The sequence below is a fragment of the Pleurodeles waltl genome, chromosome 4_1 (genome assembly GCF_031143425.1).
Source record: "Pleurodeles waltl isolate 20211129_DDA chromosome 4_1, aPleWal1.hap1.20221129, whole genome shotgun sequence".
NCBI lineage: Eukaryota > Metazoa > Chordata > Amphibia > Caudata > Salamandridae > Pleurodeles > Pleurodeles waltl.
Window position 1 is genome coordinate 1,021,671,974 of NC_090442.1, and position 18,571 is coordinate 1,021,690,544.

An 18,571-nucleotide genomic window follows, 5' to 3' on the forward strand; every position below is an offset into this window, starting at 1 on the left:
TTACCTAACCTGGTGGTCGTCCAGGATGGAACGGGGTCCATTGCGCTAACTCTGCCACCAACGGCCCGAGAACACAACACCGCCATACCTACTAGGTTGTAATAGGCGTAGCGGTGTTGTGTTGACGTGGCGGTGCCAGCGGAGCAACCTCCACTGCACCACCAGTATGGCTGCTGGAGGCTCTCTGTCTAATTTATGGCGGAGAGCTGCCAGCTGTCATAAAATGGCGGTCGGATGACCGCCATCACTGGCGGTCTTGTGGCTGGCGGGACTTCGGCAGTCTACTTGTAGACAGCCGAAGTCATATTGAGGGCCATAGTTCTATGATACTCTATGGTCGGGTAGTGGATTTGATGAAAAATAATTTCACATATAGTCAACATTACAGTCTGTTTGAATTCAAATGATGGATTCATTGTAGTATTGTGGTCACGATTATTTGTGGAGGTGTATTTGTTTGCTTACAGTACTGACTTCTCTTAAAAATGTAACACTGTTAGATGGTGCCCATACGGCAAAGTCATATTACTTACCTATTCGAGGTACCTACTCGGTAGTTCATCATTAGCCTAGATTGTATTGCAACGAAAAAGACAGTTCAAGATGGCGCCCATTTGATACTTTAAGGTCGGGCACCGGATTGGACAGAAAACTATTTTTATATAAAGGTATAATTACAGTTCATTTGAATCAAATATGTGGAATATTTGTGGAACTGTGGGCGTTTGTTGTCAGGGTTGTTTCCTTATATATACAGGGAGTGCAGAATTATTAGGCAAATTAGTATTTTGACCACATCATCCTCTTTATGCATGTTGTCTTACTCCAAGCTGTATAGGCTCGAAAGCCTACTACCAATTAAGCATATTAGGTGATGTGCATCTCTGTAATGAGAAGGGGTGTGGTCTAATGACATCAACACCCTATATCAGGTGTGCATAATTATTAGGCAACTTCCTTTCCTTTGGCAAAATGGGTCAAAAGAAGGACTTGACAGGCTCAGAAAAGTCAAAAATAGTGAGATATCTTGCAGAGGGATGCAGCACTCTTAAAATTGCAAAGCTTCTGCAGCGTGATCATCGAACAATCAAGCGTTTCATTCAAAATAGTCAACAGGGTCGCAAGAAGCGTGTGGAAAAACCAAGGCGCAAAATAACTGCCCATGAACTGAGAAAAGTCAAGCGTGCAGCTGCCACGATGCCACTTGCCACCAGTTTGGCCATATTTCAGAGCTGCAACATCACTGGAGTGCCCAAAAGCACAAGGTGTGCAATACTCAGAGACATGGCCAAGGTAAGAAAGGCTGAAAGACGACCACCACTGAACAAGACACACAAGCTGAAACGTCAAGACTGGGCCAAGAAATATCTCAAGACTGATTTTTCTAAGGTTTTATGGACTGATGAAATGAGAGTGAGTCTTGATGGGCCAGATGGATGGGCCCGTGGCTGGATTGGTAAAGGGCAGAGAGCTCCAGTCCGACTCAGACGCCAGCAAGGTGGAGGTGGAGTACTGGTTTGGGCTGGTATCATCAAAGATGAGCTTGTGGGGCCTTTTCGGGTTGAGGATGGAGTCAAGCTCAACTCCCAGTCCTACTGCCAGCTCCTGGAAGACACCTTCTTCAAGCAGTGGTACAGGAAGAAGTCTGCATCCTTCAAGAAAAACATGATTTTCATGCAGGACAATGCTCCATCACACGCATCCAAGTACTCCACAGCGTGGCTGGCAAGAAAGGGTATAAAAGAAGGAAATCTAATGACATGGCCTCCTTGTTCACCTGATCTGAACCCCATTGAGAACCTGTGGTCCATCATCAAATGTGAGATGTACAAGGAGGGAAAACAGTACACCTCTCTGAACAGTGTCTGGGAGGCTGTGGTTGCTGCTGCACGCAATGTTGATGGTGAACAGATCAAAACACTGACAGAATCCATGGATGGCAGGCTTTTGAGTGTCCTTGCAAAGAAAGGTGGCTATATTGGTCACTGATTTGTTTTTGTTTTGTTTTTGAATGTCAGAAATGTATATTTGTGAATGTTGAGATGTTATATTGGTTTCACTGGTAATAATAAATAATTGAAATGGGTATATATTTTTTTTTGTTAAGTTGCCTAATAATTATGCACAGTAATAGTCACCTGCACACACAGATATCCCCCTAACATAGCTAAAACTAAAAACAAACTAAAAACTACTTCCAAAAATATTCAGCTTTGATATTAATGAGTTTTTTGGGTTCATTGAGAACATGGTTGTTGTTCAATAATAAAATTAATCCTCAAAAATACAACTTGCCTAATAATTCTGCACTCCCTGTATTAGTTTGTTTAAAGCTTTAATTTTCCTCACAAATGTGACGCCCATTCGGCGTAGTTTAACTTTAGCCATGCCTTTATTAATAAAGATATATTGAATAAGATAATCTGAGATGGTGCCCGTTCGGTATGCTATGATCGGGCGGCGGGCTTGCCACAGACAGTATGTTTGAATTTTAGGTTTTTTTTTGCTTTAGATTTTGTGTTCTGAATAACTAGCATTCTGAGATGGCATATATACTTTTTACTCAATCTTTAGTTTTGCATGCCAATTATAAATAGATGTTTCAAGATGGCGCCCGTATGGCATGCTGTGATCCGAAGGCGTACTTACAATCAGCAAGGATACTTGGATTGTTGTATTTGGCCAGTTTAGAGCTGATCAATGGGATAATGTTATTTTTCAATTTTTGATTGGCTTCTAGATTAAAAGCTTTACTTCTGGCTCTGATTAAATAAGTTCTTGATAATAAAAAGGCATTACTACAGGTAAGTCCAAGACGATGTGGAGGATTCAGTGGAAATTCTGAAAGTGATTAGAGGCAAATAACTGACATGATAATGTTGGTACATTGTTTAATTACAGATAAAGATAATTTTGTTCGATATTAGGAGAAATGGCCACACTCTAAATCAATTATATACTGGTTTGCATGGTATTGGTGAGTTTATACTACCTTGTGAGGAAGTACGGTCTTCTTAGTGTTTGGAATGAGACAAGGGAAATGATATTTGATTATAATGGGTATTGTTTTAAGGTGAAGTTTCTGTCTTCTTACAGGATGAGTGAAGGAATTATTGTCAGGCATTACGGTTTCTGACGTAATGAATATTAGGCACATAGTGGGTGTGTTTTGACTCACGGTTGGATATTGTGGGTTTTTTCTGGGGCACGTCTTAGTACATGGTATTGGAATGGGTTTGTTTCCTGTGTGTACACACTACTGTGTGGCAGGGTGGCAGTCTTGCAATTAGCTTGTAATGCAGTATGTAGAGTTTCTTATAAGGTTAATGAGCCAAGTATAGGACCCATAAGAGATCACTGGGATTGTGCATGTACAGTATTCCCACTACCTTTTCTGACAAATATACTTATAATATTATAGTCACATGTGTGATGACACATGGGGGTGTGTTATTATATTGGAACTAATTAACAACAAATGTGTTACATTTGATCTTTTTAGTCCTGATGAAGTCGTAAGCACAACGAAACACGTGTTGGCTAACCAGGAATCTTAAGAATAATAAACTTATGTTGACTTCCAAAATTGAAATTACGACAATTGGACTGTTTTTTCACAAAAGTTTGGATTTGATGGGGCGTGTGCTTGTGGCTGTGGACTGTGACTGGACTCTCCCTGTTAATAAGATTCCAAAACTAGGAATCTGCACACTGGTCTGTCAGTTTGCTTTTGGGGCTCTGCATCTGGGGGCGCAGACAGTCTTAAAAGCGATTGATGTGAGCACGCGGGAGTGGTGCTTATATAGGCCAAGCACGTTACTTTCAGAGAGGAACAGCGTCAGTGTGAGGCCGCATGGCACCACCTTTCAGAGCACATAGGACTATGCAAAAGTTTTCTGATCCAGTCTGACACCTGGGGAATGTTCAAAAGGTGAGGAATCTACTTCTTCATCACTAACATGGAGGAGGCAGTGGTCAAGGGACTGGGCCCTGTCTCAGGACTCTGAGGGTCGACAGGCTAATGGACATACAGACTTCTGAAACATTTAGGTCCAATAATGGCTGATGAAAATACCCCTATTCTTTAATGTGAAGGGTTCCAGTCTAGTGTGACTGCACCCTCATAGCTCAGTAAGAAAACTTCAGGCAGAAGTTACCTGGCTCTAGAAGATGAATTTATTCAGCCACAATCAAATGATAATTATTTTTAGGTATTAAGGTTAACATTTCTTGGCAATCCTATTTAAGAAAGAGATTGGAGGCCACACCATGGCTGTATATAAAACCCACAATTAGGATTAATATTGATTAGAAACTCACTAGCCTCTGGAAGCAACACAATTCAGACAGAGAGGAAAATGCCCTATTCTATGAATTATCAAGATGAATATGCTATAGTAGCGCATTAGAAAGTCGTTAGAAATACTGTTAATTTTCTTTAAATAGACTCGTTCTTGCCAGGATGCATTGTGAATTACCTCTTTGGCAATAACAATTAAAAAAAAACTTAAAGCAAATACTGATAAAACGCGAGACTACTGATTTTATGGCCTGTCACACATGGCTCATGACGTTGTACACATTTGGGCACAACACATCATGAGATTTATTGGCTTCTATTCCGGACATGAATCAAGGCATCTGCATGCATGTGTGCAGTGAGCTGCTTACAAACTATATCTATAAAGAATGTATCTGCGTGCACGCAGCTGCGGTAGCTGGAGGGATGGGGCACAACAATCCAAAATTAACAGCCAGAGTGACAATGAAACACTTCTGCATGTCTCACTCACTTGAAAACCGATTGACAATGCGTTGTTTCACAGACTCCTCCGTGTAGAGATCTTCATTTTCTTTGGCTTTTAAAGATAGGGCGATACTGGCAATCAGAGGACCTGTAATCCAAAGCAAACAGAATAAATTAATTTATAGAGCTATGTGTAATGATCTACCGAAAAGGCTTTGCATGTTACAGCACTTTGACAATATGATGCAATGCAGTTCTCTCCAATCCTAAGGATCTGCAGTCCTCTAAAAGGTGCAAGAGCCCTCAGGAACTAGAAAATGCACTGCCGTTTTAAAATCTTAGGTAGGTAAATGGCCATGGACAATAACTACATAAAACTGAGACCTCGGCCAGCAGCACACTCAAAAGCCTGCATAATATATTTTAAAATGTAATAACTAAACTCACTCTAGATGTTACAGCAATATAATGGATCGCCATTAGGGATGCTCACAAGCGGGCACAACCTTTATTATGGTAAGAGGTTTACAGATAAAATGGCGTTTGTACGCGGATCCAGAATAGAAGCTTGGAGCAGGCGCGCTCACGTTTCACTGGCCGGTCTCTGTCTCGTTGGCCAGTTTTTGGGTGGGCATTCTGGCACATAATTAGGAGACAAGGCAGTACCTAAACAGTACCAATGGTTGTTTAAAAACCGTGCTGTGTACGATTTTCAAATTTGTTTTAGCTATTCCTTTCTACAAGTCCACACAGGGCTGTCATTCACACCTCCTCAAAATGACATTGTGTTGTGACTGGTGTAAATTGAGGTAGTAAACGCCCCTGTGATCCAGTGGCTGAAATGGGTGGAGAAAGGCTGACACCGCAGTTTGACACATTCACCTCGTGGTAGTCACAGTGGCTCATAGTAAATAAGTGCATGATCCTCCGCCATCCACTGCATAATTAGTGGTCGGGTACTGCTACGGGTAATCTTCGTCTCCTGCCTCCTATCAACCAGTGAGCAGTAGAGATCGCGATTATGCTATTTTCCTTACAGTTTTGGTGGTTATTACACTTCTCGGCAGCACAAAATGACATCACGCTAGAAGGATGTAGTGATATGCAATATTTTTATTGCGGTGTACACAAGGGCCGAAACAATGCCGCCTACTCTATATTTCTCATCTCAGGACATTTACGAAGTTTTACATTTTAATTTTCACTGTGCAAGAAGCTCAGCCAAATGTATGCATTTCTTTTATATGTCCCAAAATAGTAGGCGACGGCTGTTTATAAGCTGGGTGGAAACAGATGAAAATCTCAGATGGTACTAAAAAACAATGTGTTATTCATCTAAATACACTACATTATAAAAGATTCATGAATAGATTTTTATTTTAGAAACTGCAAAAAACACCTTTACAAAGATGTATGGGGTGAGAGAAGCAAGTATATATTGCCTGCATTCTCTCACTACTGTAGCACGTTACTACTTTCATATAATCTCCTGTGAAAGAGTATGTTTTTCTCAATAGGTATTTTGAAATATTTATTGTAATGATTATACTTACGTTTGGGCTAGCTAATATTACCCCATTAAATAATACCCCATAGTACCACCCCATAGAAAACCACTGTTTCATAATACTTATGTTCATGCTTTCATTTTTTTAAGCTCAGCTTTCATGCCCATCTACGAAAGGCGTTCTACCGTAGGAGAGCGAGATGCCTTTGTTCTTTCAGATTTCCCAAGGAAAGTAAATAGATCTTGAAAATATCATGTTCTCAAAGTAGTGTTATTTGAGCATTGAACCGTTTATAAACCCCGTGGAGACAGAGTTGCATCACCCAGAGAGATCAGAGCTTCTTGGATGTCCTTCATCACGTTCCTGTACAGCCCCTTTTGCCATTCGTGCAAAAGCTTCCATTCCTCGTCTGAAAAATAGGCTGTGGCATCTTGGCTAGTTTTCGACACCTGAAAAACAAAATTATACATGACAGGTATAGTGGTTCGAGCCGTGGAAATGTATGTTTAATGAATTATTCATTTTGAATATGGTCGGCTTTAACATTTCTCTGATCCCTTCGCCATCCCATTTTCTCAATCATCCTTGTCTACCAATGCCAGGAAGGCATATAGGTGCACGTACGTTCCAACGACGAAGCTAGGACTTGTGGAAAAGTTATTAACAGATTGGTCTCTAAAGTACCCCTTTTGAACGACCTACTCAAACCTAAAGCGGTTTCTTCGAAGCTAAAAATAAAATAGGAACTGTCAGGCAGCAAGGATCTCCATTGATGCACAATTCCTGGCCTTGGAGTCAAGTGTTAGACTTGAGTTGATGGGCGTCTAAAAATGGACCCTTGTACTCGGAGCTAACTAACAGAAGGATATTGTAACAATCGTGTCGTCATTTTACAATTGTCGGGATATTCATTTTACATATGCCTGTACTGTCAATTTACAGGTGTGTGCACTGGTGTTCTCTAAGTGTCACAATAAAAGTCTGGAATGTCATCTTCATATGGAGGGCTAACTGAATGAGGATATCACGCCAAGCTGCAACAAAACTGAGCGGCATGTGGCGAGTTTGAATCCTGATAAGGCCGACTCAGCCTTCTGTCCTCCTGAACGTCAGTACACGAAGTCCCATGTTATTTGCAGCGTTTAGAGGTGCGCTATGAGGCAATATGTAAAAACAAGTTATTCATTTTGTTGTGGTTCTATTAATGTGTATTTGCAGTTTTATAAAGCAAAAATGTATATATATATATATATATATATATATATATACAGGGAGTGCAGAATTATTAGGCAAATGAGTATTTTGACCACATCATCCTCTTCATGCATGTTGTCTTACTCCAAGCTGTATAGGCTCGAAAGCCTACTACCAATTAAGCATATTAGGTGATGTGCATCTCTGTAATGAGAAGGGGTGTGGTCTAATGACATCAACACCCTATATCAGGTGTGCATAATTATTAGGCAACTTCCTTTCCTTTGGCAAAATGGGTCAAAAGAAGGACTTGACAGGCTCATAAAAGTCAAAAATAGTGAGATATCTTGCAGAGGGATGCAGCACTCTTAAAATTGCAAAGCTTCTGAAGCGTGATCATCGAACAATCAAGCGTTTCATTCAAAATAGTCAACAGGGTCGCAAGAAGCGTGTGGAAAAACCAAGGCGCAAAATAACTGCCCATGAACTGAGAAAAGTCAAGCGTGCAGCTGCCACGATGCCACTTGCCACCAGTTTGGCCATATTTCAGAGCTGCAACATCACTGGAGTGCCCAAAAGCACAAGGTGTGCAATACTCAGAGACATGGCCAAGGTAAGAAAGGCTGAAAGACGACCACCACTGAACAAGACACACAAGCTGAAACGTCAAGACTGGGCCAAGAAATATCTCAAGACTGATTTTTCTAAGGTTTTATGGACTGATGAAATGAGAGTGAGTCTTGATGGGCCAGATGGATGGGCCCGTGGCTGGATTGGTAAAGGGCAGAGAGCTCCAGTCCGACTCAGACGCCAGCAAGGTGGAGGTGGAGTACTGGTTTGGGCTGGTATCATCAAAGATGAGCTTGTGGGGCCTTTTCGGGTTGAGGATGGAGTCAAGCTCAACTCCCAGTCCTACTGCCAGTTCCTGGAAGACACCTTCTTCAAGCAGTGGTACAGGAAGAAGTCTGCATCCTTCAAGAAAAACAGGATTTTCATGCAGGACAATGCTCCATCACACGCGTCCAAGTACTCCACAGCGTGGCTGGCAAGAAAGGGTATAAAAGAAGGAAATCTAATGACATGGCCTCCTTGTTCACCTGATCTGAACCCCATTGAGAACCTGTGGTCCATCATCAAATGTGAGATTTACAAGGAGGGAAAACAGTACACCTCTCTGAACAGTGTCTGGGAGGCTGTGGTTGCTGCTGCACGCAATGTTGATGGTGAACAGATCAAAACACTGACAGAATCCATGGATGGCAGGCTTTTGAGTGTCCTTGCAAAGAAAGGTGGCTATATTGGTCACTGATTTGTTTTTGTTTTGTTTTTGAATGTCAGAAATGTATATTTGTGAATGTTGAGATGTTATATTGGTTTCACTGGTAATAATAAATAATTGAAATGGGTATATATTTGTTTTTTGTTAAGTTGCCTAATAATTATGCACAGTAATAGTCACCTGCACACACAGATATCCCCCTAACATAGCTAAAACTAAAAACAAACTAAAAACTACTTCCAAAAATATTCAGCTTTGATATTTATGATTTTTTTGGGTTCATTGAGAACATGGTTGTTGTTCAATAATAAAATTAATCCTCAAAAATACAACTTGCCTAATAATTCTGCACTCCCTGTATATATATATATATATATATATATATATATATATATATATATATATATGGACCAATTTACCAAAAAAAAGTGGTAAATCTGAACCCACGAAAGTACTCCTTGAATGGGTGCAGATTTACTTCTTTCTAGAATTCATAAACATTGCTGCAGTAGGCTTGAAACGTTGCAACCTTCTCTGATATCCAGGCACACTAATGGCAATCAAACACTCAAAAGATGACGGGATGAATGATTTCAAAGAGTCTAACCAGTGGCAATCACTCTGGGTAGCATTCTAACCCGTTGTTTTTTTTCACCCACCCTTTTACTGGAGACAAAAGGCCCACCGAACGTAAATCTGTACTGACACTGCTCCTCATGGGAACTGTCCATCCTGAACCTTGATCATCTCACCCCTTCACTCTGTGGCCTGACACTTATTGGCTGGGAGGAAATTTTAGATTCACTCTCCCAAATCTCAATGACTAAGCTACGACCCTTACTGTAAGCTAAACAGCTGTTGCATCCCAGATCTCATCAGGTGTTTTTTCACGCTAAAGGAGTTCCCTTCCTTCTTTCAAACGTGGCATCTTAAAATTGGCTAGGTAGGATTTTTCTACTGCGTAGATCGGGACTGGGACAGAAAATAGGCCAGCAAAATAGAAGTGGCTCCCAGTAGTGATTGTGACAATTTCTTTACTTGTAAAGATATGCTGCGTAAGTGCTTTGCAAGGTATGTAATACTGCACAGAATTAAGCTTGCTGCAGACAATGTTTGTTTGAAAATTAGTGAAATCTACAGCAAAACCTAGCTCAGCACACCACACCACACAACATGCCCACAAACAGCAAAATAACTGTACAACACACTGACCTGTCGAACCAGATCTATGAGCCCTGTCTGACTGTTCCATAGGCCAATCTGACCCTGACGCTGTCACATCATCAAGGAACTCCTGTTGTACAGTTTAAAAAAAAAAAAAAAGAAGCTGGGTGTGTGAGAAGGGAGTGCCAGTGCTCTTCATCATAGATGAACACTATAGTAAGTTGAGAATATCTGGTCTTTAACTGAATGGTAAAACGACGCCCTACCATGTTCATAATAAAGCCCTTTTAGCCTGGTGTATTCTGCTTTGAAGAGTATGGTACTTTTCGTCAAACTTTCTTTTATCTCGCGTGAAAGTTCATGTGATTATCTGGGAGTGTATTTTTTCACTATCTTGCTAATCTCTCTTTCACATTGGGGCTACCATGCTAAACATCTGTGCCTTGTTGTGGTTGAGTCAGCCATCAGTGGGGTAGAGTGGAGGGAATAGACTGGTGTGGAGTGGAGTTTAAAAAGATTTGAGCGGGGTAGACAGGAGTGGGGGTACATTGGAGTAGAGTGGAGTAGGGTAGGTTGGAGTGAAATGGGGTAGAATCGAGTAAAGTCGGGTAGATGTTGTAGGAGTGGGGAGATTGGAGTGGACTAGAGTGAAGTGAAGAAGATTGGAGTAGAGTGAGATAGATTGGGTAGAGTGGCATGAGGTAGATTGGAGTGGGGTAGACAGGAGTGGAGTACAATAGATTGTGGAAAGTTAAGTAGGGCAGATTGGGGTAGAATGGAATGGGGTAGTTTGGAGTGGTGTAGATTGGAGTTGAGTGGGGTAAACTGGAGTGGAGTGGGATAGACTAGAGTGGAGTCCGGTAGAATGGAGTAGATTGTGGTGGATTAGAGTAGACTGGAGTGGGTAGATTGGGGTTAACTGGAGTGCGGTAGACTTTGGTAGATTTGATTGGAGTGGTGTAGCATGGAGTGAGGTAGATTGGAGTGGAGTGGGGTAGACTGGAGCAGAGAGGAATGGGGTAGATTGGGGTAGAGTGGTTTGGGGTAGACTGGAGTGGATTGTGGTAGATTGTAGTGGTGGATGGGGTAAATTGGAGCAGAGTAGGGTAAGCAGTGGAGGGGAGTATGGTGGAGGGCCATAGAGTGAAGTGGAGTAGCGTGGAGTGGCATAAAGTGGAGTAGCATGTCGTAGAGTAGAGTGATGTGGAGTGTCAGAGAATGGGTTGACATGTCAGAGTGTAGGGGTATGTCAAAGAGTGTAGTGATGTAAAATGAAGTGGCGTAGAGTGGAGGGGCTTAGAGTGGAGTAGAGTGTAAAGTACAGTGGTACAGTGTGGAGCATGCATGGTGTGGTAGCGCACTGCCATCACAGACAACATATTTTCAATTGAAATGACTATTACATTTGCACAGATATGAAGTTTTACCTAGCATAAACGATAATGTGTGGTAATGTCATCACCTAGCATGCTGTGCTCATATTCAAATATTTGCTTCCACCACATTTCAGGAATACAAAAAATAAATGTAATTTATACTTTCATAATTCTGATATATTGTGAAATATCAGCACAGTTAATTTTTGTTGTGTGCTAGAAAAAAAGCCTTTCCGTTTCACAGCAAGATTGTAAAAGCATTTTCTCACATTTAAATCAGAGAAAGAGAAGTAAACACAAGGCTTCCTGGAAGACAGAGCCTGAATTTGGCCTCTGTCTTTGAATGCATAGAAATGTGACAAGATAAGTACAAGATTTAAAGGCCTAATTACAGAAAGGAGGCACTCAGAAGGATACAGTAAACAAGGAATACTCTACCAGATAGATGAACATACGCTGGACAGCCTTAAGTAAATAAAGCCAGCAAACAGCATGCAACTTTGAGTTACAAAACACAAAGCCAATGGTCAACAATGGGCGGAATGCATTCTCAGGGAAGCTTTTAGAATGCCCACAAGAAGTCGGTGGCAAACTAGCCATCTGTGCTATCTGGTAGGCTTCGAGCTAAAAACCGCACGTCAGAAACTGCATGCCCAGATAAGGTAGGTCTTGCGAAATGACCCGTTATGCACACTGCCATATAATGCCCAATCAGAGAGATTGCTAAGAAAAGCCCACCACTGAGAGTGCCACAAAATTCCTTTAAGGAAAAATGGCAATCTGCTGTTCCAGGAGATGGACAGTTATGTGGTAAAAAAAGCCCAGAAACAATCCATGTTCATGTTTTCTTTTTGGGACAGGAGTAGCTTGCCAAGGAAAAACGAGACACACTGTGAGAATCATTTCTATTACTCTGGCAGGAAATATCCCTTCAATACGTTGTGCCAAATTTAAAACAATGTTCAAAATTATGGTGCCATATCTTCCACCGGAAACACTGTCACTGTGCGTTGAGATTAAACATGCGTAAATCTACACTTGTGAGTGTACCTTTGTGACAAAGGCCCATAGGGTACTGTGCAAGTAAACAACAAATAGCACAACAAAATGCCCACCAGATTCTGCACTATGCACATCAGAACTTTAATATACAGCACAATTAAAATCAAACAATGTGCTCTAAAAATTCCATTTGATACTAGACTAAAACAAATCTTGTAGATACTACAATGACATACATGAGATGCTACACAATAAGAGGCCGCTTTGAAATTTTTTAATGTAAATTCTATCAGCCACTGTACTATAAAATCCCGCCAGACAGCAGACTATTCGAAACCCATCACATAGAACACCATGAAATCACCCATTAAATATATGAAGTCTACCTTTCGGAATCACCGCTCTCTGCTTTGGATAAGATTATTTTGGGGCAGGGGCTCCATGTATTCGCCAGGCTCTTCTTCCCACTGGAAATCCTTACCTCAGATACAGCACTATCAATTGTCCATGAAACACTACTGTACTAATAAACAACTATTAGTGAACTATGAAGCACTCATGGTACTTGTTGGACCTGGCCCTTTTTGCGGGGTCACACCCAAATGTTTTGCCTTCTTCCTTCTATTTTTCGGACCTTTTTTTGTTGGCTTTAGGACTCTGAGCACTTTAGCACTGCTGTGCAGTGCTATACTGTATGTGCTCTCCCTTCTAAACTTGGTATGATTGGCTTACACATAATTGGCACATTTAATTTACCTGTAAGTCCCTTGTACAGTAGTATCCCCGTACCCAGGGCCTGTAAATTAGATGCTACTAGGGAGTCTGCAGCGCAGATTGCGCCACACACAAAACAGGTCTTTCAAACCTGTCTCAGGTCTGCTACCACAGAGCCTGCGTGCACAGTTTACTGCCACATGGAACTGGCATCAAAATTTACTTGCCAGGCCCGAAACTCCCCTTTTACTACCTATAAGTCACCCCTAAGGTAGGCCCTAGCTAGCCCTATGGGCAGGGTGCGGTGTGGGTAAAAGGCAGGAGATGTGCCTGGTTGTGTGGCCTTTCCTAGTAGTGACAAACAGCCTATTTGGTTTCTCACTACTGTGGGTACTGCCTCCCTTATAGGATTGCATTGGAAATGCCCTGACATATGTCTAACTGATATTGCCTGATCTATGAGGGGTGGCATAGGCATGTTTGGTATGGTTTGAAAGGTAGGGAGAAATGCTGCTGTCTGGTGTAGGTGGATTACCATTATAGAAATGCCACTTTTAGAAAGTTGGCATTTCTCTGTGCTCATGGCTCTGGTGTTTTGAGGACTGACTCCAATCCACATCTGGAGCAGTGACAGCTGTCTTGTACATACTTTTCAGACAGCCTGTACAAAGGGAGGGTGAAGTTGTCACAAGAGTGTATGTGCATATTGAATGGTCTTCCTAGGCTGGGAGAGGCAGGGCAGACCTGCAACTGTAAAGGCTGTGCCCTGGACTTACACAAAAGGCTTGTTTAACTCCTGCTGATATCTGGAGTTAGTGCTGGAGAAGAAAAGAGGCAGCCCTGGAAGAGGTTAGTTGTGGTTGGAACCCCTTCTTCCTCTTTTGTGGAGGCTGCAAAAAAATGAGAATAAGTACAGGGGGTTTTCCCACACATTTTGAGACACTAATGGACTAATGAACTGGACTTGGGAAGGTTTTGGAAGGACTCACCAGGAACCACCTTGAGACTGCTCTGCTGTGGTGCTGACCTGTGACCTGCTATGTCACTGAGAGGGACTGCTACTGCATTTGAACCCTTGTGCAGGCCTGCTTGCTTGGACCCTGCAGGCCTGTGCCCCAATGCGGCCTCCAGAGGGTGGGTGGTGTGTCCCCTTTTCCCCTGCATTTCCCTCTCCTCAAAGCGCAAGAAGGGCGCTTTACTGCTTATTTTCCCCAGCGCAAGGAAAGCGCTCCGTTGGTCCGAGCAGGTGTGGTTGGGTCCCCAGGTGTGCTTTCTTCCCACCCCTGTGTCCTCCCTGGGATGATGCAGCAGAACAGCCACCAGTCCCGGAAAGAGCGGATGAGGCACGCGCTCTATAGTACACTGGGGCACGAGCCGGCCTCAACTTGGGATGACCGCTGCGACCCAAGGATGGACAAGGGTCAGTACATCAAGGAACTCCTGTTGTACAGTTAAAAAAAAAAAAAAAGAAGCTGAGTGTGTGTGAGAAGGGAGTGCCAGTGCTCTTCATCATAGATGAACACTATAGTAAGTTGAGAATATCTGCTCTTTAACTGAATGGTAAAACAACGCTCTACCTTGTTCATAATAAAGCCATTTTAGCCTGGTGTACACTTGTTGTGTTTCCTTTGTGGTGTATTTATTGTGCCACATGTGTTGTGTGTGTTGTGCAAACGCTTTACACATTGCCTCTGGGACAAGCCTGACGGTGCGTGCCAAGCTACCAAGGGAGTGAGCAGGGGTTATCTTGGGTGTGTAACTCCCTAGCGCTTACTAGAGTGGTGAGTTCTGCCTGGCTTAGGTGCATACCCTAGCCAGCCAGAAACCCCAAAACACAATAAAGAACTCAAATGGCCCGAGTACGGGTCTTTTGAACAAAGTAAACTTAGTTTTTTAGAGGAACACCTACATGATAAGAAAGTACGTGCTAGTATGTATGATGTTTTTGGATGGTGGAAAAAAAGAGGTGCGGGAAAGGGACAGAAGGGAGGCAGCGAAAGCACAGGAGGAAAGAGATAGAACTTTTCCCGACAAAATGGCCCAACTCAGGGTTCAAGAGAGCCCAAGAAACATAGATTTGACAGAAAGCATAAGTTAGATACGACAGGGTTCTATCCTGTCCTGCCAAAAAAAAATTAATGACGAAGATTCACTATTATTGGCTAGACCACCCCTGTATGCCACTTCAGTAGAAGAAGCCAAATTATGAACATGTGCTTGTAACACCACCAGGTGCACCACAAATTTCTATTCCACTTGTCTCTGTCCCGCCATCCACTCCGGCACAAATACCTGCTCTCCCACGAGGCACAAAACCCCGAAAACGACCGGAAATAAGACTGAGCTAATAAATAAACACTCATCGTCCTCCTCCATTGAATCAATGTACGCAGACGCCCCGTTAGACCAACTATTGTCCCTTTCCCCCCGAAGTAATTTCCACTGCTAGGAGTCACCGAGTCACTACAGATGATAAAACAAATTTAGACATGAAGGCTGCTAGTTTAACATTTAGAAAGGCGTCACCATCCACTTTGGATTGTAAGCTCCGCAAGAGAAGCATACGATCACACTGAAATTATCTACTTGAGCGTTTGGCTCATCATTTAATGGCAGAAATGGAGACACGCGCATTAGACATCCCACCCAAACTTTGTAACTTATACAGAAAGATGGAGAGAGGGGAGGACAGCAAGGAAGACAGAAACAATCTATTTTCATTCATAAAAGTTCACCTTGACAAACTCTCCACACACCCCCTTATACCCTCTAAACAGATGCCTGTAAAAGAAGCTGCCCCCATATTCGTACCACAGAGAAGGGAAGGTAGTAATGCCGTGAATCCGCTTAGTGCGAATACTGCTTCAAGAATGATTTTTAATTTCGTGTACACCCCTTGGACAAAAGCCGAAATACTACAGTTAAAGAGAGAAATACCTGACCTTAGGAAAAATCCTACGGGATTTTATGCACAAGTGCAACAAGTGTTAGACACTTACACCCTTACATTAACGGACTTAACACAGTTTTTTGGCATGATCATACCACCAGAGATTTGGAAACCCCTTAAGACAACAGATGACACAGCAGAATTGGGAGCCACCTGGGCTCAGTTAGAGACACACGACAAAGGCCGAAAGCCAGGGGAGCGGCCACATCAACTCATATTAGATCTGCCAGACAGGATATTAACAAAACTAAAAACTATGGCACCGGCGCGGAAAATAGATTGGACATTACTGACAGCATGCAAACAAAATGACGGGGAAACAGTCTCGGACTATTTTACCTGGTTAACAAAAGCCTTTACAGATTTCAGTGGGCAAGACGTCTCCACTGAAACAGGTAGACATCTGTTGGTACAAACGTTTGTGAAAGGGTTATTACCTCAGGTACACTCCAGATTGATAGCTAGTGAGAGCAGGTGGCCAACTGCAATGCTGGCAGCAATCCTCACTATGGCTCAATATTATGAGAATCAGAATAAATTGATAGAAGAGGACAGGGAAAATAAGAAGAAAAAATTAAAAGAGCAGGTCCTGCTCAGCCAAATTCAAACTCGCTCAGTACCACATGCTAACATTTCAAAAACTATGTCCTATAATAATAGGCGTCCACCAGTAACACTTCAAAACAACAGCGAACAGGGCCCATGCCTTCTGATGTCTGCCCCTATTGCAAAAAATGAGGACACTGTAAGAACGATTGCCAGATCCTAGCGGCAAACATAGCTTCAGGAAAAACACAACAACGAACGCCTCAACAGCGTTCTACGCCCCAATCTAACATACAGCTGAGAAACAACGCCTTTGAAAATAGGACAGAACATCAGGCCACAGCTCAGGACTTTGCTACTGACAATTATGACATGACGGAGTTGTATTGGTCATAGGGATGTCAGGGATGGGGGAAGGATCCAGTGGAATTGCCTGTTAATCAGCAGGGACCTTATGTAGCAGCCTCGGTCAATGGCACACCGGGATGTTTCCTTGTTGATACGGGTGCAACTCGCACCACATTAACAACACCACTGATCCAGAGGGCCCCTCCATCCGGTAAACAGATAACGTCCATTGGTTTCTATGGTAAGCCCTCAATGAATAGCTTGTCTCAACTGACACCCTTTTCCATAGGAGGGAATGGCACCCATACCACTTTTCTCCTGTCTTCACATTGCCCTGAAAACTTACTACGGCTAGATATGCTGAAATACTTCGGGGCTACCATTAGATGTTCCCCAGATGCAGTTAGGTTTATACTATATGACAATCCCATGCATAGTCAATATCCGAAGCAACTTCTACAACAACACAACATCCAAACAGACCTTGATCCATTACCTCTGCATTTATGGGCCACTTCAGACACCGACGTGGGTAACATCAACATGCCCCCGGTCCACATACAAGTAAAAAAAGGTGCTATCCTTCCTCGCTTACCCCAATATAAAATATCAAAAGAAGGTGAACGGGCATTATACGACAGTCATTGACCTGATGAAAGCAGGAGTAGTACAACAAGTTCCTTCAAATACGTGCAATAGCCCTATACTCCCCGTGCTCAAACTCTCAGGACCAGACACCCAAAAATATCGATTTGTCATTGACCTTAGGGTAGTCAATAAGATAGTGGTTCCCCAATTCCCAGTTGTTTTGGATATCACTACTATACTTACCATGATTCCTTCCACGACCTTCACAGTCATTGACCTCAAGAATGCGTTTTTCTCCATTCCCATCCATAACAATTCCAGATACCTCTTTGGGTTCACCCTATTAAACACTTCCTATCAGTTCTGTCGTGCTCCTCAAGGCTTTTCTGAGTTTCCCAGCATCTATAGTCAAGCCCTCAAGAAAGAACTAGACCAAATAACACTCCCCGACAATGTGACCCTCATACAATACTTTGATGACATCCTCCTAGCAGCAGACACCATGGATGCATGTCGCCAGACCTCACTTCAGACTCTCGACTTTCTAGCCCAACATGGTCACAAAGTTTCTAAGAAGAAGTTACAATATTGTAGACAACAGGTCACCTACCTAGGTCACCTATTGTCTAAGGAGGGACACTCTTACACCAGACAGGATACAAACAATACTCAATTTTCCCACTCCAGTCACACAGAAAGATGTCGGAGCCCTTATCGGACTTACCTCTTTTTGTAGACAATGGGTACTGAATTTCTCCCTCATTGGCAAGCCACTGTTTTCTTTGATAGTAAAAGACACCCCAGACCATATCTCATGGACAGATATGCACAATAAGGCTTTCAAAACATTACGCCAAGCACTGTGTTCAGCTCCAGTGTTGGGGACACCAGACTATCAAAAAACATTTTTTCTTTTCGTACATGAATTATCAGGTTGCTCCCTCTCATTGCTCTGTCAACCACATGGCACACACAAAAGACCCTGTGCCTACTTTTCCGCTATCCCAGATCCAGTGGCACATGCACTGCCTACATGTTTTCAGGCAGTGGCAGCAGCTGCTGTTGCAGTCTGGCAAACTGAGGGAATAGTGCTAGGCTCGCCTCTTACTGTACTGGTACCACATGCTGTAGATATCCTGCTAAATAGGACAAAGA

At 42.6% G+C, this 18,571-nt stretch overlaps 1 protein-coding gene across 2 annotated transcripts in view; it reads right to left on the reverse strand.

The window, feature by feature from the left end:
• Nucleotides 1-18,571, reverse strand: part of LOC138288363 (zinc finger protein 250-like) — a 49,858-nt gene that overhangs the window by 20,590 nt on the left and 10,697 nt on the right. For both annotated transcript variants that reach the window (XM_069229919.1, XM_069229920.1), the window contains 2 exons: nucleotides 6,578-6,704; nucleotides 4,794-4,895 (listed from right to left, as the gene is read on the reverse strand). In XM_069229919.1, coding sequence (XP_069086020.1) covers nucleotides 4,794-4,895; nucleotides 6,578-6,704 — 229 coding nt within the window. The remainder of the gene's footprint in view (nucleotides 1-4,793; nucleotides 4,896-6,577; nucleotides 6,705-18,571) is intronic.